Consider the following 21,191-nt stretch of genomic DNA (forward strand, 5'->3'; position numbering starts at 1 on the left):
AAAACTCAAAATAAATAAAATTTTTCTTTAAAATAAAATGCAAGCTGAATGAACTGATGCTGAGTGAGATGAGCAGAACCAGAAAAACACTGTACACCCTAACAGCAACATGGGGGTGATGTTCAACCTTGATGGACTTGCTCATTCCATCAGTGCAACACTCAGGGACAATTTGGGACTGTCTGCAATGGAAAATACTATCTGTATCCAGAGAAAAGAACTGTGGAGTTTGAACAAAGACCAAGGACTATTAAATTTAGGGGGAAAAACCTGATATCTTATTGTCTGATCTTATTGTCTCTTATACTTTGTTTCTTCCTTAAGGATATGATTTCTCTCTCATCACATTCAAGTTGGATCAATGTATACCATGGAAACAAGGTAAAGACTGGCAAATTGCCTTCTGCAGGGGGTGAGGGGAGGGAAGTAAGATTGGGGGGGGGGGAATTGTACAATTCAAAATAAATAAAAAATGAAATAAAATAAAATGCATGCTGAGTTGACTTGACTCTTAGAAGGAAAATTGTGGAATATTAATGTAGCTTCCAGTCTTAAAATCCTGTCTATTAATGGATTAACTCAAAAGATTTAATTGCAGTAGAGTTTGTTTTTATCCACCTTGTTTTTCCAGTATGTGTGGTTGGGTTAATGAACTTCCCGGGAAAGCGACTGTAGTTTTCCAGAATTCATTGCAATTAGCAGCATCAACCCCATTAGGAGAATTTGATGACCCAACTTGCAACAATCACGATAATCCTTCAATTTGGGATTTCTTTACGGGACAACCTCCATGCCCTTATGTTTTATGATGTAGTGTTATCAGGTGGGAAAAGAGGGAATAGCGGAAACTCTAAAACGGGTGAACAAAAATTGACCCTGGTCTCTAGACCCTAACGTTGTGCTTGACCGAGAGGCTAGACCTGTGGCGGTGAAAGGCTGGGGGAGGGCCGAGGGTCCTGCCTGGGATTGGTTGAGCCTAGAGCACGTGGCCGCTGCAGGAGGGAGTGGGGGTGTCGGGGAGGCGACACCCAGGAGGGACAGCTGAGCTGCAGTACCCGCTGGCCTCCCCTGTGCTGTTCTCACCATCAGCTCCATCTCCCGGAGAGCTCCCTTTGCCCTGAAGGACAGGCGGCTCTTCTCGGTGAGTAGGTGGGTGACCAGCCAACCAGTCTGGGTGGGGAGCTGGGGCTGGGGGCACTGAAGGGAGTGGAGGGGAAGGCAAAGGAGGGTCAGAGGGAGCCCCGCCACAGCTGGCATGGAAGACACACAGACTGGAGGACCCCCCCATACCCTGCCGGGTGGGGGTGGGGGCGCAGAACGCTTTATCCTTGAACCGGTTGAGCCTTGCCCTGCTTTCTGGAGCTTTGTATACTCGGGCTGAGGCTGGGGGCGTGGGGGAGGGGTGTCCGAGCAGATCGAAGGAGGCGGGAGGCCCTGGCAGCCCGAGGCGGCCCTGGCAGGCCGAGGCAGCGGTAACCCGAGCTGGACTAGGGCCGGGACTGGGTGTGGCCCCGCCAACTCCCTACCGGCGCATTGGCGCAAATCCCTTGCTGCAGACGAAACTGGCCATTGCCGAAGAAGGGGGTGGGGGTGAGGGTGGGATGAAGGGGACCTTAGAGTTTTGCAGATTGGCTTTGAAGAATTCGTTTTCTGATGCGGAGTATAAACAGTCAAAGATTCCAGAATAGGAGCTGGGAAACTCGGGTCCTCTCCCCACGGCAATTATTGGCTTTGTGACCTTTAGCAAGTCATTTTTCCCCTCGGTTCACCCATCTGTTGTAATTCACATTTACCTAGTGCTTTGAAAAGTGTATTTTTAGCAAAGAGCATTGGACCATCTTTTGAGGTAAGTAGGATAAGAATTTTCTCCCCATTTTAGAGTTGAAATTTAGACCCAAAGAGATCGGGTTACTTGCCCGGGTTCACACAGCTAATCTGCAAAGGGAGGGCACTTGAATATGTGTCTTCCTAAATTAACCTTTGCTTAATCGAAAGCATCTGGGAAGGGGAAAGAAGAGAGAAGGAAGGGTCTGGCTAAATGCCACAGATGGGGATTGAGAGGGAGGAGGAATTACGCGGGTAGCGGGGCACCGATTCTCTGTACTCGGTAAGGAGTGCCGCACGGACCACAAGTTTCTCCAAACCGAAGCATCAGAGATGGTCTTTGTCCACCACATCTTGGCCGCTGGTTTTAGGGAGATTTCTCACATTTGCTCTGCAATGAGTTTGGGGATTAGGGAGAGACTGCCTTGGTGTTAAGGGAAGAATAAAAGTCTGAATTGTGCTGTAAGCAGAATGGGATGGGGGGGGGGGAATTGGGCACTTAAAGAACAAGATATGTATCTGGGGATGATGCAGGATTTGGGGGTACTGCAGAGGCCCTTCATTCTTTAGAAGTAACTGTTTCCTCACATCCTTCTAAAATCCCCTGGCTTCCTCAAGGCCATTTCCAAATTTGGATATATGTCTCAGTGATTTATGAAAGCTGAAGACTGGGGCTTGGTTTAGTCTAGAAGATTCTCTCTCCACCCTTCAGCTGCTTGATTGAGGGATCTGGACTTTTCCTATTAACTTAGTATAACCAGATAGTCTGCTTTGTTAACTTTCTCAGTTGAACACCTTCTTTCCCAAATCCATCTGCCTCTCTGGGTACTTAGTAGGAAGTCCTGTATCTTCCCCTGCAGCTGGGAAAACAGCTTAGCTGTTTTTTCTTTGTCTTACCCCCACCTCCCACCCCCCTACCCACTGCCAACGCTAACAATTCATTTGACTTCTTCCATTTGTGCTCAGGCTTTTTGGCAGCTGGGAGACACATGGGAAATATTTGTGGTTTCCTGGGAAAGACAGACAGCTGTGTGGTAGTAGGGGGAAGGGATGGGGGGGCAGGACAGGAAGTGTAAATCCCATGCCCCTTTTCTTGATGCTGATTCCTGAATCTCCTTGTAACTTGGGGTGGGGCATATTACAGGGCCAAGCTGCAGTAGTTTGGGTCAGATATTAATAAAATATAAACTAATTTGGGGCAGGGATTGTTTTTCATTTTACTTTTTTATCCCCGATACTTAGGGACAGCCTGGCACAGCAGATAAAGAATTGGCATTGGAGCCAAGAAGATTTGAGTTCAAATTCTGCTTTTGATACTGTTTCTGTGACCCTGAGCAAAATGCTTAACTTCTCAACTCCCTTAGACTTAGATGCAGGGAAGGCTGTTTCCTGCTTTGATAGAAGCAGTTACCTCATTCTCAGTGTTCCCTATAACCAATGAAATCATGGAATTAATCTACATACCCAGTTCCTAGTAGATTCTTGTACACATAGGCACCTAATATTAAATGCTTGTTGAATTAGGTAATATCCTAGGACATTTATCTTGTGGAGTCAACAAGCTTTTTTTGTCTTCTATATGCTAGAGATGCAAAGAAAGGTAACCGTTAAGAGGGCATTTCTTGGGTGTGGCTGCATCTTGGGGTGTAATTTGTACCCTTTTTACCCAACCCCTTTCCTTAATTAGGAACAAGTTATCAAATTCAATCAAACCACTTTCTATTAATCACCTCCAATTAGGAATAGTAATATAGAGATGAAAAATAATAATCTCTATTCTCAGGGAACTGCTTTTAAAAAATTGACACAATTTGCTTTTAATGTCAATTTTCCCCCAATATATCCTTCCCATTTAATCAAAACTTTGAATAATAAAAAAAGGGATCAGAGGAGAGTTTAGAGTGTAGAGAACAGAATGACAATAGAGTAACTGAAAGCTATGAAAACTAGTGAGGAATTTAATAGAAGTATAGTGGATTCAGCAAGCATTTATTCCATCTTTACTGAGGGCCCGATTCTAAATCCTGGGAGGTTCAAAGAAAGGCAAATATGGTTAAGCAAAGAAGCTTAACATTCAAATAGGGAATACAATGAATAAATAGGCAGGCAGCTTGATGGCTTGATGAGGAAAACCTTCCTCAGATGACAACTACAGGACCTGGTCAAGTCTTTTCACACTTCTGTGCCACGGTTTCCTCATCTCTGAAGAACGATAAACTTGATGACCTCTGATATCCCTCCTTGAAGAATATGTGGGTGTTTAGGTTCCACCAGAATGTAAAGGGCAGATTGTTAGTTTACATTACAAAGACTGGGGTCTGCCTATATTATTGCCTATGGGCAGTTGCTGAGTTAAGATATGCATGCTCAAGGAGATCTAGCTGTTCCTCGCTCTTTAGCGTAATGAGCTGGGGTGGGGTATGAAGGGCCAATGTATCTATTAGATTGTGACCCCAGCCTATGACTGGCAGGAAGGGGCAGGAACAAAGTCTTTCAAACCGCATAAAAGACTTTCCATTTCTGGGATTTCTTGCCCTCAGGTGTGCCATTTTGTTAAGATATCTTAATAAAAACCCTTTTAATCACCCTGGACTAAGTATTCCCGAACCATTTCTAACACTTTCCAATTTCAATCTTTGATCCTATGAAAAGTAATCAGGGAATGATATGATGTGGAATGGGAGTAGGAGGGACTTGAACTATTCCTTTGTAGAATCTGTAGGAAGTATCAGTTAGATATAGGAGTAGGATGAAGGAGAGAGAAGATTCAAAAAGGATATTTGGAGCCTAGATAACAGAAGAACAGACTGCCACCAAAATTAGGAGAAGCATATTGTGGGGTAAACATTCAGTTTTGGACAAACGAACTTGAAATATCTTTGGGCATCTTCAGGTGGAGAAACTGGGTTTAAGAGGAGATTTGGAGTTTTATATGTATATCTGGAAGGCCCCCCCCCCCCCCCCCCCCCGCCAGATTCTTTGGGACTTCTCTCGTTCCTCTAGAACACAGGAATAGTCGTGTTATAGAGTAGAAGCGAGTTTGAGCTTTGTACCTTCACAGAAAATGTCCCTTCCTATCTTTAGGGAGTTTAGGTAGTTTCAGATTCTTGTTTTTTTTTTTTGCAAGGCAAATGGGGTTAAGTGGCTTGCCCAAGGCCACACAGCTAGGTAATTATTAAGTGTCTGAGACCAGATTTGAACCCAGGTACTCCTGACTCCAAGGCTGGTGCTTTATCCACTGCCACCTAGCCGCCCCTAGTTTCAGATTCTAATGGTGTGGAAATCATATTAACTTTCTGGTTTGAGAATAACTGAATTTTCCTGTGCCCTAGTTCCTTAGCTAAGTTTGGAATGGGTACCTCCAAAATGCATTCTTTGGATTCTAATGCATTATAGAGGAGAAAGCTTTAATGGTTAGAAAATGAGTACTAGAGTTATTGTCCCCCACCCCCTAAAGTCTTAAGTACTTAGCTGTAAACTTCCTACAAAGGTGTCCATTCACTGAAGTGTGGATTTGGGTAAGGAAAGCTATTCAAGAATGATTTGTATACTAACTTCTTCACTCTGAGCACTGGAGTCCAGGTTGTTTGAGCATTCATCCCTCCCCATCATCTGTAAGGAGGCTTTGCCTAAGAACTTTGTGTGATGAGGGTATGGGCAGGGTACTTAGTACTCACATGAGGGTTATAACTCAATTCCTAGAGAAACTGAGACCCAGGAATGGTCTGCCCACACTGGGGGCCCCTTTTAGCTCTAATCTCAAAAACAAGTAGCCAACATTGCTCTCTAAGAAACCAGAGTGAGGCCTCCTCTTGGGGTTTCATTTGGAGGCCCTCAGCCAAGAATAGCATTGATCTGGACTTTTCAAGTGAGACATTCCCAAAACATTCCTTTTTAAATGTAGACACTGTTCTGATTGTATTTCAGGTATTGGAGGAGATGGGGAAAAGGAAGAATAAACTGGTTATGGATCCTTAAACACTTTGCCTAGCTGTGTTTAAATTCCTTTCTTTATAAAAACAACTGAATTACCTAGCTGTGTGGCCTTGGGCAAGCCACTTAACCCCATTTGCCTTGCAAAAAAACTAAAATAAATAAAATAAAAACAATAACTGCTATTTCCATAATACTTTAAATTTTATAGAATGTTTTACATGCATTATCATTTAGTCCTCACAAGTACTCTCTGAAGTAAACTAATTCAGAAGCATTTATTAAATGCCTATACTCTAATAGGATTACAAATACTAAAAATAATTTTTGACCTCCAGGAGCTTATATTCTACTGAGGGGACAATATTACTAATAGAAATTATTGTTCCCATTTCATAGATGGGACAGCTGGACTTGGAGCTAGGAAAATGTATTTAGTTCCTCTGACAACCAGCAAGTCATGTATCATTTCTGAGCTACCAGCTACTCTCTAAGACTTATTCTACCAACTCAACAGTTCTGAAAATGTGCATTGGCGATCACTGGAAATTACTAAGACTCTTGATCAAAACCATTTTCCTAACACTAACATTTTAGTTTCTGAAGACAATAAATATAGATAAATACCAACATAAGAAAAACTATTGGGGGGGGTGGCCCTGAATAGTTTTTAAGAGCATAAAAGGACCCTGAGACTAAAAAAGTTTGAGAACTACTATACTGTTATAAATGAATTTCATACACTTTGAGGCAATATTAAATCCTTAGGGTACAGATTTATTTTACAGATGGGAAAACTGAGACTCAGAAAGGTTAAGTCATTTGCCTATGGTCTCTCCTAACTGCAGAGGTAGCTACTGCTTCACTAGATGAAGGTATCTTACAGTAAAATGAAGTTGAACCAGATTATCTCCAAGGTCTCTTGATGTTCGGGGGTCATAGGTTTTTGAGGGTCTTTCCAGGGTCTTAGGCTCTTTAAAAAAAATATACATACATACCTGCGTGCATATATATGTATATATATATATGCACACACACACACACACACACATATATATATATATATATATATATATATTAAACTCTAGATTTGACAAAAGTTTTTTTTATCATTTTCTTTCTTTTCTTGTCTGAGCTCCTGCTGATGTTCATCCCTTCCAAGATTAACTTTCTCCTGTACCTCTATCCCTTGGTAGATATCTCCTGGACCAGCCATTGTTGCTGGGAGAAAATCCCCTCAGGCCTCTTCATCTGTCCTCCTATTCCATTCAACCATCCATCCCTTACCCTTATAGAGTTTCTAGGGTCAGTGTGGGGAAGGGCTGCTGGGACCAGGATAAAATGCAGATCTTTGTCTTTGAGAAGATATAATAGCAACTGTGGGCAGCAGGGCAGAAGATTGTATATAGGTAATACAGAAATGAGGCCTGGTCCTCCTAAATTTCTCTTTCATGTGGGGGAAGAGAACCCTTAGGGGGCCTATAGTGGGAAAAGACAAAATCAAAGAATTTGGGGTCCTAAGAACTAAAAATATAAATTCAAGGCCTGGGGTCACCAGTAGCTGTGGAAACTACTAGAACTCTGCTCTGCCTTGGCTATTCTTTAGGGTATAAAAAGGTAATAGCCTGGAGTGCAAATAATAGCATTTTAGTTGTGGATGGGAAATTGAGGCCCAGACTCCTAAAGTCACAAATTAGTGTCTGTCCAAGAATAGCATGGAGATATTTCCTACTGAGGAAGAAGGGAACGAGAGAAGGAAAAGGAAAGGAGTTTCACAGAAGAGATAGAGGAATGGGACTGTATTGTTGGAGTCTATAAATCCGTGGAGAGAAGAAGAGATTTTTCTCTGCCCCAAATGGGACCTGGGGGTCAGTCCTACCTTTTAACTTTTCCTTGGGGGGATCTGGGCTTTCCCACTTTGGAAGCATATGTCCTTTCTGCCCAACTCTTAAGAGTTTATAAATTTAGCTCATCAAGATTAGAGAGCCGGTCTCCAAGTCCTCTTTCCTTTAGAAAGGGGCTTTTACCCAGATGGCCTCATTAACTCACTCTGGACCAGGGCCATTGCTGAATTTTCCAGCTACGTGGCCAAGGGAAAGCCGATTCTGTAGTGGGCAGGGTGCGAGGACCCAGCCCCATGAAAGATCAGATGATGTCTAAGAGCCAATTCATTCTTGAGTCTTGATCATTGGCCCTCCTATTCTCTCTCCATATGTACCAGAGCTAATTTATAACCCGCTCCTTTCCCCCCACCCCCACCCTGGGCCTCCCTGTGGGGGAGGAGTTAAAGATTTGGAACTTAAAAGCACCAGTTTTCATTTCCTCCTGTGTGTTGCTGGGGAAACGGAGCAGGGTTTCCTGGGGCTTTGGCTGCTTGAGTTCTCCCTCCCCCATCTACCCAACGCCCTCTAATTTTTGGTTTCTGTAGAGTTGGGGCCCCTGACTAGGATAATCTAAACAGTGAGAGGGATGGAATGAGGGAAGGGACCAGCAGGGATTGTATAGCGGTAGAGAGAACACTCTGTACCACCAGAGTTCAAGTGGAATTACTGTTTCAGTAGGAATTGGGACTAAATGCATCTAAGACAACTGAACATGGATCCTAACTGAGATGAAGCAGCATGAAGTTATGGAAAGAACTTTAGACTAGAAATAAACTTGGTCTTGAGCTTAAATTCTGTTACAGACTTGTTAGATCACTAATAGTTAATGATGTCTAATGATGCTGAGTAATAAACTTGACCCTAAAGAAGAAATGAGAGAATTCACCTTTCTTCTTTTCAGAGATGAGGAACTATAGGTATAGTTTCAATACCAGGGTTTCTTAATCTTTGCTATGACATGTATCCTTTAGGTAATCTGATGAAATTCAGGGACCTCTTCTTGGAATTTAAAAATTAATAATTAAAGGAAATGCTCAATTTTTGTTAGAAGTCTGTGAAAATAAAGTGTAAGTTTTTCCTATCCAAATTCATGGATGCCCCCCCAGCCCCAAAACTTTCTATAGACCCTTTGGGCATCTGTGGACTCCATGTTAAGAATCTCTGGTCTATTATGTCTTGCTCATTTAAAGGGTTAGTTTTATTAATACTAGCTTCCCTTTACTCCTTTATCTTTTATAAGGACTGACTTACTATGTAGGAAAAGGAAGAAATTGGGCATTTATTAAGAACCTATTAGGTAAAAAAAAAAGAACCTACTAAGTACAAAGTACTTTATAAATATTATCTCCACAGCAACCCTTCAAAGTTGGTGCTATTATCCCCATTTAAAAGTTAAGGAGGGGTGTCTAGGTGGCGCAGTGGATAAAGCATCCAGTGGATAAAGCACCAGCCCTGGAGTCAGGAGTACCTGGGTTCAAATCCGGTCTCAGACACTTAATAATTACCTAGCTGTGTGGCCTTGGGCAAGCCACTTAACCCCATTTGCCTTACAAAAAAAAAAAACCTTAAAAAAAATAAAAGTTAAGGAAACCAAGGCAAACAGGTAAAATAACTAGCCTAGGGTCATATAGCTAGTGTCTGAGACTGTATTTGAACTCAGGCCTACTTTCTTTCAGGTCTAGTGCTCTATGTTCTGTGTCATTTAGCTTTCTTATGTAGGGAAAAAAGATAAAAAAAAATAAATGTTTAAATGTTGATGTGTGATTTTGGTCAAATCACTTTTTATACTCTATTTCTATCTTTATAAAATGAGGAGGTCAGATTAGATGATCTTGAAAGTTCCTTTTAACTGTGACATGATATTAAGTTTCCAGACTTCTCATCTTGATAGAGAGGAATCTCCCCACCTGGAAAGAGTATACCACATGTCCTGGTTGTAGAGGATAGAAATGAGATAGGGCCCCTAAAGAAAGGAACTATCAGAGGAGAATTCCTGAAAGCCATTTTCCCCCTTCTCAATTTAACTAGTGCATTAAAAATTTCCTAGAGAAGGATGGGGAAAGCACTGTAGCGATCTATTCCTTGTGGATAAATATTGTTGAGTTAACTGCTCAGACTCTACCCTGTTGGACTTCCCCTCTTCTCTCTTCCTCTTTTCAATAGAAGGATGGAGACTAGGGACAGTGATTGGAAAGTCGATTTTAACTCCTATATTCTTTCTTCTTTGCAGCTTGTGTGCACTCCTGGAAACCATGGCCAACACGGTAAGGATTCTTTCCCTCTCCTTGGTGAACACAATCCATTGTTCTAGTGTTTGCCTTCTCCTAGGAGTACTTGAGAAGGTCTCCAGACCTGAGAGTTCTGTTGAATCTGAGAAATTTTTCCCACCATCCTTTCCTCCCCTCACCACACTTAGTAGCCCACTACCCATTCTAGGTTTTGGTCTTCTCATGTGGATCATAGGTGGTACAGTGGATAATGCTTCTGGCCTCAGGTACTTGATACTTGAGAACTATGTGACCTTGGGGCAAATTCCTTAACCCTGATTGCCCTACATCCAAGGCCATCTTCCAGCCATCCTAAGTGAGGCTGGTGACTTTGCTCAGCAACCCCTTACTCAAATCCAATTCACATGAAAGTCCTGACATCACCTCCCTGAGGTCATGGTCTTCTCCGAGAATGAACAAACAGCAATAGCAATAATACCTCACAACAGTCTTGTCGTTGGGTATATGTCTCCTCTCCATATGGCCACCATCCTACATTAAGCCTTCATCACCTCTTACCTTGACCACTATACAATTTTATTAATTGGCCTCTCTCCTCTCCAATCCATTTTCTACACAACTGCCCAAGTAATCTCCCAAAGTGTGGTTTTGGCTTATGAACTTTCAGGGGCTCCCTATTACCACTAGAATAAAAATAAGCTCCTCTGGCTAAAACTTGAAGTCATTCATAGTGTGATCAGAGCTTCACTTTCTGGACATGTTTCACCTTTCACCTTTCATCCCTACGCACATTCTATTTTCCTGCCAATTTCTTTCCCCTCATGCTGCTCCTAAAATTTGGAATTACACTCCACCTTTTAGACTCCTTTGTAGCCTCTTTCTTTTCATCTTGTATGTACTTAACTGTGCTAATGTTGTATTTCTTAGGAGAATGTAAGCTCCTTGAGGTTAGGTTCAGGTTTTCTGTTTTGTCTTTGTATCTGAGGTGCCTGACTGATTTTTGGTGCACAGTCACTTAAATGCAAATGGAATTAAATTGAAATACTACATGGACGAAGGTGTGCTGACCATCAGGACTCCCAGGATACACTAAGATCTCTTTTTGTTTAGTATGAAAAAAGAAAAGGCAGCCAGATTTGGAGGAGGGAGTGCTAGGCTGAGAATTTAAAGGACCTGAGTCTTCACTCCAAAACTATCCCTGGCAGTCATTTACTTTCTCTAGATCTTACTTTCCTCCTTCATAACATGTTTTGGTTGGGGTCTTCCCTCATCCTGACTGTAAATTTGGATGGATTTAGATGTTTTCTTAGTACCTAGAATGGGCACTACTGTGGGGAAAACAGATACATAAGATACAGTCCTTTCCCTCATGAAGTTCATAGGCTAGCTAGGGAGATAAGGACAAACATATCTCTTCTTAACTTTCAATATTAGTTAAATACTCAACAAGTTGTACAAAAATTAAGTGTGAGATGAGAGGAGGGAAGAAATCAGTATGGGTTGGGGTGGCCTGTGAAGTTTTATCTTCATCTTCATTATCATCATCATCATAACAAAAGCAACAATAATGACTAGTATTGCATAGTATTTTTTTTTATTTACAGAATACTTTGAAAATATCATATTATCTTGAGAGTGCTATTATTAGTTCCATTTAGCAGTTATGGAAATTAAATGACTTGTCCTAGATCACTTAGCTGGCCAAAGATTTGAATGGATTTGAACTTAAGTTTTTTGTTTGTTTGTTTGCTTTTATGTTTTTACAAGGCAAACGGCATTAAGTGGCTTGCCCAAGGCTACACAGCTAAGTAATTATTAAGTGTCTGAGGCCGACTTTGAACTCTGGTACTCCTGACTCCAGGGCTGGTGCTCAATCCACTTTGCCACCTAGCCACCCCTGAACTTAAGTTTTTTGATCAGAAGTTCAATTCTCTACTATGATAACCAGCTGCCATTTCATAGGGGAAGTAGGTTCTTTTTTTAACTACTGGAGGATGATGAGAATAACATTGAGTTTCATATTTAGAGCTGACTCCTGGTCATCAATATGCTTTTTGCAGAATATCAAAATGTGCTTTTTGATTTGTATTCTCATCAATGGGAATGGAATCTGGTCTCCATAATAAACAAGGACATACATTACTATGTTACCCCTTTAGTCTCTCTTTTCCTTTGGCTAGGGTTGGGTGATAGAGGTTGATATGGGATAGAACTAGAGAAATAGGTTAAATTGTGTTGAAGGGTGGGACTTTGAAACAGAACAAAAATGAGAGTTCTAGTGTGCCTGAAACAACAGTGTCATCTTCATTAACCCTCTGTTCTCAACACTCAGACAGGATTCTCTCAGTCTCATCTTTTAGTTGAGAGGAAGGAGCACAGGCAGGCATCTCTTGAGATTGCCTGCCTGGCTTCTAGCAATAATGAAGAATTTAATCTGCTAACAGTAGCCTGGGCACAACCCAAGCCTTCACCCTTCTGGGCACAAGTGCCGTTTACCATCTGGCCACAAAACCTGTTGAATATTTTAGGGTGGAAAGTTGGTTTCTCCTTATCCCATTGCCTCTGGGGAACATGGGTCCAGCAACTGGAGAAAATGCCAGGTTTGGAAGGGAAAGTGAGAAAAGGAATATTTCTAAGTAGCTTGATTATTTGTTTCATTTCAGTCTTGTTATTTTGTTGATATGGGGAACTCAGGGAAAAGTAACCCCCCATCCCTAATGCAGATATATAATTGTTCTGAAATCTATGGAATTTAAGCTTGGGGGGAAGGGTTATGTGTGGAATTTATTGAGAGGTTAAGTGATTTGCCCAGATAGTCAAAGTATGTCAGAGGTAGACCTTTTTGAAGAAAGCATTTATTATTCCATATCCCCCAGAGTAAATTGAGCCAAGGACCAGATAGGAACCACAGAAAACTCTACAACAGAGATCCTTAACCTTTTTTGGTATTATGGACCCCTTTGGCAATCAGGTGAAGCCTTTTCAGAAAAATATTTTCAAATGCATCAAATAAAAGAATATAGGATTACAAAGGAAGCCAATTATATTAAAATACAGCTATTAGGGTAGCTAGGTGGCACAGTGGATAAAGCACCGGCCCTGGAGTCTGGAGTACCTGGGTTCAAATCTGGTCTCAGACACTTAATAATTACCTAGCTGTGTGGCCTTGGGCAAGCCATTTAACCCCATTTGCCTTGCAAAAAAAAAAAAAGCTTATAAAATGCAGCTATTAGAATATTTTTTTAAAAGTTCATGGACCCTAGGGGCAGTTAGGTGGCACAGTGGTTAGAGTACCATCCCTGGAGTCAGGAGTATCTGAGTTCAAATCTGGCCTCTCACGCTTAATAATTGCCTAGCTGTGTGGCCTTGGACAAGTCACTTAACCCCATTGTCTTAAATTTAAAAAGAATAAAAAAAAATAAGTTCATGGACCCCAAGTTAAGAACCTTTTTTTTCCCTAGAGGAGTTTCAATCCTAAAGGTTGCTTTGTTGCTTTCTTCTAGGTATAGGGGTAAAAGAGCTTGGAGATGGCAAGGTGCCTGTCCAGGCTTAGTCAGTGAGTGGGACTAGAACTCATGTTTCCTAATGTTTCTAGGCTGTCATGGAGTCAGTCCCCTGATCTATAGCTCCTTTTACCTTTATTGGTAGATTTCTCTGGACATTCTCTCAGCTGCAGTGAGTATATCAAAGTCCCTGGAGAGATTCTCAGTTACCTCTGCTACACTGGCATCTCCTATCACTTGGGGAGAGTTTGGTTAGGGCAAATCCCTTAATGCCCAAAGAAAAAACATATTTCAGAAGACTGAAATAAATCCCAATTTTGTGATTTATTAACTGGATGATCATGGGAAAGTCCCTTAAGTTTCTTCATCTGTAAAATACTTGACTTAGCCACCTAATGGGGAAAGAAACAACCCTCCAAAATTTAAAGTGATGGAGATGCCATCAGTTTTAGTGGAAAGAGTGTTTTTTAAGATCCTTGGGTTTCAATCCAGCTCTTTCCTTTATTTCTCAGGTGGACTCAGTGGACATATCACTAAAATGAGATAGTTGAATTAAATGATCCTTGACATGCCTCCTAATTCTTAATTCTATGATCCTAATTGTAAGATGATGATGATGATGATAGTTCTATTGAATATGCTGCCTACTTCTCCTACCTACTGATAGCCTCAGACTCTCTAGCTTCTTTTTTGTAAGACCCATGGAAGAAACATGGAAGCTGTAATTTGCCCCGAAGCAAGTGGGACTGGATCAAATCAATGAAGTTGCCAAGGCAACTCTGAGGGGTTTGTCCTACCTCTGCTTTCCTTATCCTAGAAGTCTTCATCTGAGCTTGGTGGAACAACCCTAAAATGCTTGCTACCAGCAAGGCTGAGACTGGAGCCAGTACAGATGAGGTGTCTACCCTGTGTTCAACATTGATATGGTGGTAGCATGTGGGGTTGGGGGACCAGGAGGATAAAGTAAATTAAAGCCCTGATGAAGATGAGTAGTGGGATCAGAATCCACGAGTAGCTCCTACTCAGTCTTGAAAAATTAAAAAAATATATTTTTTTTGCAAGGCAATGGGGTTAAGTGACTTGCCCAAGATCACACAGCTAGGTAACTATTAAATGTCAGAGATTGGATTTGAACTAAGGTCCTTCTCATTCCAGGGTCACTCCTCTATCCACTGTGCCACCAAACTACCCCCTAAAGTTTGTTTTAAACTCTTTTCATTCCCTAATAATTGTCCTTCATCTTGCACTTAGCTTGTAAAGATAGTGTGAATGATATATTCATGTATATTAATTCAATTCAACAAACAGATATCAAATGATATCATTGTAAAACAGCCCTTCCCATGATGCCTGGCTCATAATTGGCATTATATAAATGCTTATTCAATTCCATATATTTTTTTTAGGTTTTTTTTTTTTGCAAGGCAAACGGGGTTAAGTGGCTTGCCCATGGCCACACAGCTAGTGTCTGAGACCGAATTTGAACCCAGGTACTCCTGACTCCAGGGCCAGTGCTTTATCCACTACACCACCTAGCTGCCCCGATTCCATATATATTAAGAATGGACCATAGTCAGACACTGTGCTAAGGCACTAGTGGAACTAAGAGGGCCTTTAGGGATTATTCTACTCCAGGGGATCTTAATCTTTCTTGTGTTGTAGGCTCTTGATGATCTGATGAAGCCTATGGATCCCCCTTTCTCAGAATTGTTTGTTGCCTACATTCACGTGTAATTCTCTTTTTTCTGTGTTATAGAAATGTTTGTTTCATTTCTTAAAAATGAATGAAATATTAAGTTTCAGTTAAAAGTTATTGAAAATAAAAGCTATGAATTTCCCCCCTTCGAGTTTCTCATAAACATTCTATCCATGGACTGTGGAGCCTAGTTTAAGAATGCCTAATTTCATCTAACCCCTTCAATTTATAGATAATAAAACAGACTCAGGGAGGAAAAAAAAATTATACAAGTAGAAAGTAACAGCTGGGGGCAGCTAGGTAGCACAGTGGATAGAGTATTGGTCCTGGAGTCCAGAGGATCTGAGTTCAAACGTGGCCTCAGACACAATAATTATCTAGCTGTATGGCTTTAGGCAAGTCACTTAACCCCACTGCCTTATAAAATCGTAAAAAAAAGAAAGAAAGAATGAAAGTAACAGCTGAATGAGATTGAACCATAGATTCTCTGATTCCAAAGTCAGTTAAAGAAGCCTACAGTTAGAACAAACTCTAGGACTGCAATGTGAGCATTGTCATTTACTGCCTGTGTCACCTGGCATGTTAATACACCTCAGGCAAGTCACTTGGGTTATCCTGGTTCTTTATCTGGAAAACAGGTTAGACTGGGTGACTTCTAGGGGCCTTTGAAACTCTAAATCCTATGACCAGGTGACCACTGAGGTTCTTTCCACCTATGATCTCCAATTGTAAACTCAGTGAGAATAGTTTCTTGTTGTTATCTGAATCTCATAGCTTGGGGCTGGGTGAGTGTTAAGTGTTGGTAACCATCCCTCAGGAACCCTACTAGACTGTCATGCCTTAAAGGTACTTTTTTCTTTTTTCTTTCATTTAAGCTGTACTCAATGAGTTGAGCTCCTGGTGTCTCTTCGTCGCCACCCTAGCCTCCTGCCAGGGCTACAGAGGGAGGAAGAGCAGCAATGTCTCCCCAGACCCCTCTCTTGAGTGGTTTAAGAAAGCTGCCAGTTTACCGCCATTCAGAAATCATTCCCATCTCATTGACCCCAGCCCTGGTCTGGAAGTCACATGTTAGGAGCCAGGGTGTCTAAGCTGTTTGACACAGTCACAGCAAGAAGACTGAAGGCAGTCATATTGCCTGATGGAAGAACATTTCCTTCTTCAATATATATAGGGATTTCATGCATACCAATATTTATAGGTTTATTATTGATTACAATATTTACTCACCCTAATACTGGAATGACTATAAAGGAAGGATTTCAGAAAAATTCCTTGAATAAAACAGATTGTAAACTCTGTCCAAATTTAACAGGACTGTCTCTCCCTGAGGTATACAAAAGGCTTCAACATTATGAAATCTCTGGAAAACCCAACACTGGGAATTCCAAAGAGATGTCAGAATATATACAGGGAATACAGATACAAGATGGGTCAGATAGAATTCCAGGGAAATTAATAGTTTTGCTCCCCTTACCATACCCAGGAATAAATGAAGGATGGTGAGAAAATAGTACAGGTGACCGATATGTGAACTCCAGCAGCCTTAGTTTCATGGGAAAAGAATAAAAAAGTCACAGAAACTGTGGTTTCTACCAACAAGGCCTGAAAGAAAGATTGGTTATTGTAAGAGTTAATGGATGGGTGGACAAGCATAAAGACCCTCACTATAGATTGTTAAGGAAGTGTATCTAAAAACATTACTTACACAAAAAATATAAAAAACTTTCCATTAAAAGAATTGCTTAATTAAGTAACTTTAAATGAATTAACAAATATACAATGTAGTAATAAATAAGGTAACAGACAGGTTAAGGTCATCATGGTCTGAGTAGGGATAAGAAATCAATTAACTATATGATTATTACTTAAACTTGTAATCACATGATTAAAACTTGTAACCATATGAACTATATGATTGATGATGAAAATTGTACAATCTTGTAACCAAGGAAATGATCTCAGCTTGCTTGCTTGCTTGAAACATACATGATTCTGAGACTATAAAAATAAATCCAAGCAGCCGACAGTCAGTCAACCTGCTCCTGCCTTTACCCACTTGTTGACTCAACTCATTTCGCCAACTCTATCCCTCCTGTCAGGTTTCAAGGACCCCGCGGAGGCTGGACCCCCACAGTCACACACTAATTCAATGGATTTCAAGTTACAGGCTGCACTAGGAAAAGCAAGTAGAAGCAAGTCTAGGGGGTTGGTTAAACAAATTATAATATGAGAATGAAGAAGAATATTATTATGCTGTTAAAAATAATTAGTGAATATTGAATAGAGTGAAGCATGAAAAGACATATGAACTGATGGAAGGTGCAGACAGGAAAGCAACATGCACAAGGACAATAATGTAAATGCAAAGAACAGCCACAAAATAATCAAAACTGAAAATTGCAAAATTCAGAAGAATAAATTTGATCCCAAAGACAGATATGAGCAAATGTTTCCTTCTCCCTCCAACCTCACTTTGAGTGATGGGCATCCAGGGGTGTAGCACTGTGTGTGTGTGTGTGTATATGTGTACATTTATAAATGTATATATATATATATTAATATATATTATATATATATATATATATAATATACACTGCCAGATATTTTTATGTTTGGGTTTGCTAATTTTTTCTATTCTTTCTCTTTTTTTTTTTAAGGTTTTTTGTGAGACAAATGGGGTCAAGTGGCTTGCCCAAGGCCACACAGCTAGGTAATTATTAAGTGTCTGAGGCTGGATTTGAACTCCTGTACTCCTGACTCCAGGGCTGGCACTCTATCCACTGCACCACCTAGCCACCCCTCTTAACTTTTTTTAAAGAAATAATTCTCAAGATGGGAGGATAAAAGGGGAAATGTCTATTAAAAAACAAAGATGTCAATAAAAATTTATTTTTAAAAATAAGGAAGGCTAAGGAAAAAGAAAAAAGAGACTGGGTGAGTGATAGCATGGACCTCACCGACCCCCAAATAGGAATAAATCTTTCTGGAATAGAACAGAGACCCATGAGCAAGATAGATTTAAGATTATGTGTCATGTCATTCACTTTCAAAGGACATTTGAGGAAAGCAGGAAACTCAGGGTGATATGGGCCAGAGAAGAGACATGATGGGAATTTGCCTATTTATATACCAACTAGGACTGTGGTCAAAGTGACTCAGAGAGGGAAAGGACTTTGCCTGAAAGAAGTTGTGTCTTGTTTGAAGGGAGTAAAAAAAAAATAGAAGGAACCCTAGTTCTTTTCTTGACAGCTGAAGGCTATGGTATAGCTTGAATAGCAGGTATGGGGAGATGGGGGTAAATTCCCTTTGACTTCAGTGAATAGAGATGAAGACAAACACTCATTAGGAGGAGTGTAGAGTGCTGTCTGGCCACATACTCTATCCTGATCTGGGAACCTGAAGCAATCTGGCACAGTGGGAAGTGCAACAATTGATCAAAATAAAATTTTATTTTAGTCCCAGCTCTGCTGAAAAAAAAGTATTGCAGCCCTGTACAAGGTCAGAGGTGCTTGTCATCTTATCTGTGTGCAGGAAGTCTTCACCTGCTCACAGGGTAAAAATCTAGTTGTAACACTGGCCCTGGTCTTTTAGCCTGAGTGCCCAAGGGGAGGCAGAGAGTAGAAAACTTCATTCTACAGAAGTTGCTTAGACATCCAAGGAAGAGTCAGGCGAACCTGGAGCAGAGACAAATTGGAACTAGGAAGATGGTTCTTTGGGAAACCAGGGAACCAAAGCACCAGCCAAGAATAGCCTTTGCAAAGGCATCCAGTAACCAAGATCTCTGAGTGGGACACAACTGGACTTTGTTTTCAGTCTGTCTCTGCCTTTGAGCCCTGTACAAAGATGATGCCCCTCCAGATACCTCATGCTGCCCATAGAAAGTATTTTTGACTATATGTGGCCTAACTGTTGTTATTAGTGTCTTAGAAGGGAAAGGCAAGACCTGTGTCCTTGCTGAAGGCCATGAAAGGCCAAGAATTTAGCAGGTCTTCAGCCACCCCCAGTGTCCAGAGACTATGCCAAGCTCTTTACTCACTGGGCTCCTGGCCAGAAGTTTGCCCTCCTCATGTGTATTTCTGCCTGAAGAACTCCCTGAATTATGTGCTTCTTCAGGTGTGAGGCTATTGAGAGCTGGAAACTCTAGAAAGGAGGTTTCCTGAAGAAGAATTCATCATCTTTTCCACTGCTGAATTATCTGTAAATTGATCTCCATCTTGGGCAGAGAGGGACTGGAAAGTACATATCATTGGTCAGGCTACTTTTCAGGGAGCACAGAAGGCATCTTTTAACCTGCCATCCATCCTGCCTGCCCCCATGCATCTCCCCTGCATAGTCTACTGTGCCTTGTGCTATGCCAATAAGGAAGCTTCCTGCTGACCATGCCACCAGTAATGATTTTAGTGCTTAAAACCTTCTGCTTAGAGTTTACTTATAAAGCCATCAGGTCTCAGAGACCCTCTATGCCAGGAAGAAAGGTGCATTAAATTCCAGGCATTATGCTAAAATCTTTTAAAATTTAATTTAATTTTCCCCCCAGTTACATCAAAAAGGCAAGTTTCAACATTCACTTCCAAAAGATTGAATTCCAAATTCTTTCCCTTCTTCCCACCCCTCATTGGGAAAGTAAGGTATTGTTCTGGGTAAAGACTAGTGCACAGATCAGGAGAGCAGTGACCATACTTCTCATTAGAACATACCATCTTGGAAGTACTGAAAGATGAAAGGTCCCCAGAACTAGCTCTAAAAACAACACTACAAAAAAACCTAGAACTTGGAACAGCCCCCTACTATGGAGAGAGGATGAAAGGAAATACACAGTCATAACTCTGCATGTGAATGGCTTACACTTACCCATAGGATGGAATTAGATAGCATTATAGATCAGAGTTCAGAATCCAACAATATTTTGTTCACATGAAACAATTGAAACATACACATACACACATACACACAGTAAAAATAAGGGACTAGAGCAGATTTAATTGTGCTTCAATTGAGTGAAAGAAGTAAGAGTAGCAATTATGATCTCGGATAAAGCAAAAGTAAAATTAGATCTAATTAAGAGATAAGCAGAGAAACCTCAATGCAAAGGGTTTAAAAAATTGAATTAAAAAAAACAATTTTAAAGGACATTGCATTCTACTGTGTTAAATGTTAAGGATGGCATCACTGAAGATAGTAGAACACTGATGAATTATAATGAATAATCTCATTTCTAGAGAACCTATAAGGAAACACTTCCTCTCCAAAAAGAAGTAGAAATTCGATATGTAGAATGTTGTATGTGCTATCAGTCAGTCCTTGTATATATTGGCTTTGAGTATTATTGGGATGGAACCAATAGGGAGATAGATCAAAGGGAAATCACTATGGTATACATGCAAAAGGCAATAATAAAACTTTTTTAAAAAATAAGTGGCCCAGTGAATAGAGCACTAGCCCTGAGATCAAATCCAGCCTCAGACCTTGGGCAAATCATTTAACCCCATTGCCTTGTAAAAAAAAACAAAAAAAGCAAAACTTCACCCCATATATTGACTTCTTATGAAAATGCTGATATCAAATGAAAAAGAGTGGGCTGAGAAAACTTCACGATTTCTGCACCCCATGCAGAAACCATCTAACAATGTTCTTTCAGATATGACTGGTTTCCTGGCCTTCTCTCAGAACTGGAAGGATTTCTTTGTCAGTTGAGGCTCGAACAGATAAAAGTGAGCCTCATTTAGCAGGAGACCTGGTGGGCTGGGAAATAGTCAGGGGAGGGTCTTCCTGGAGGAGATGGCTCTAAAGGATGAGTGGGATTTTGACTAGGGAGAGAAGCGTAGAGAATGCTTGGTGGAAAAAGTTGATGAAAAAGATGAGGCACTATTAAGAAATTGTAAAAATGTGTTTGAACTCTTCCTCAGACACTATTTTTGTAACCCTGGGTAAGTTACTTAACCTCTCTTGGCCTCAGATTCTTCCCCTCTAAAGTGAGATGATAATAAAATTTCTCAGGTTGTGAGGATCAAATAGAATAATAAATTACGAAACTTTAAAGTGCTCTATAAATGTTATAGTACTAATTTTCTTCTCTGTTCTCCATTGCTGTGCCGCCCCCCCCCCCCAGTTGTCTTCCTGGGTC

The 21,191-nt window shown here is 40.9% G+C and overlaps 1 protein-coding gene across 4 annotated transcripts in view; it reads left to right on the forward strand.

The window, feature by feature from the left end:
- Nucleotides 1-1,006: 1,006 nt before the first annotated feature.
- The window catches only part of ANXA6 (annexin A6), a 59,818-nt gene continuing 39,633 nt past the window's right edge, over nt 1,007-21,191 (forward strand). For 2 of the 4 annotated variants that reach the window (XM_074212586.1, XM_074212583.1), the window contains exons 1-2: nt 1,007-1,141; nt 9,871-9,904. In XM_074212586.1, the coding sequence (XP_074068687.1) occupies nt 9,893-9,904 (12 nt within the window). In that variant the 5' untranslated portion in view covers nt 1,007-1,141; nt 9,871-9,892. Of the gene's footprint in view, nt 1,150-1,621; nt 1,847-9,870; nt 9,905-21,191 lie in introns of those variants that run through there. The other 2 variants (XM_074212584.1, XM_074212585.1) reach the window with 2 other exon arrangements.

The sequence above is a fragment of the Macrotis lagotis genome, chromosome 1, assembly GCF_037893015.1.
Source record: "Macrotis lagotis isolate mMagLag1 chromosome 1, bilby.v1.9.chrom.fasta, whole genome shotgun sequence".
Classification (NCBI taxonomy): domain Eukaryota; kingdom Metazoa; phylum Chordata; class Mammalia; order Peramelemorphia; family Peramelidae; genus Macrotis; species Macrotis lagotis.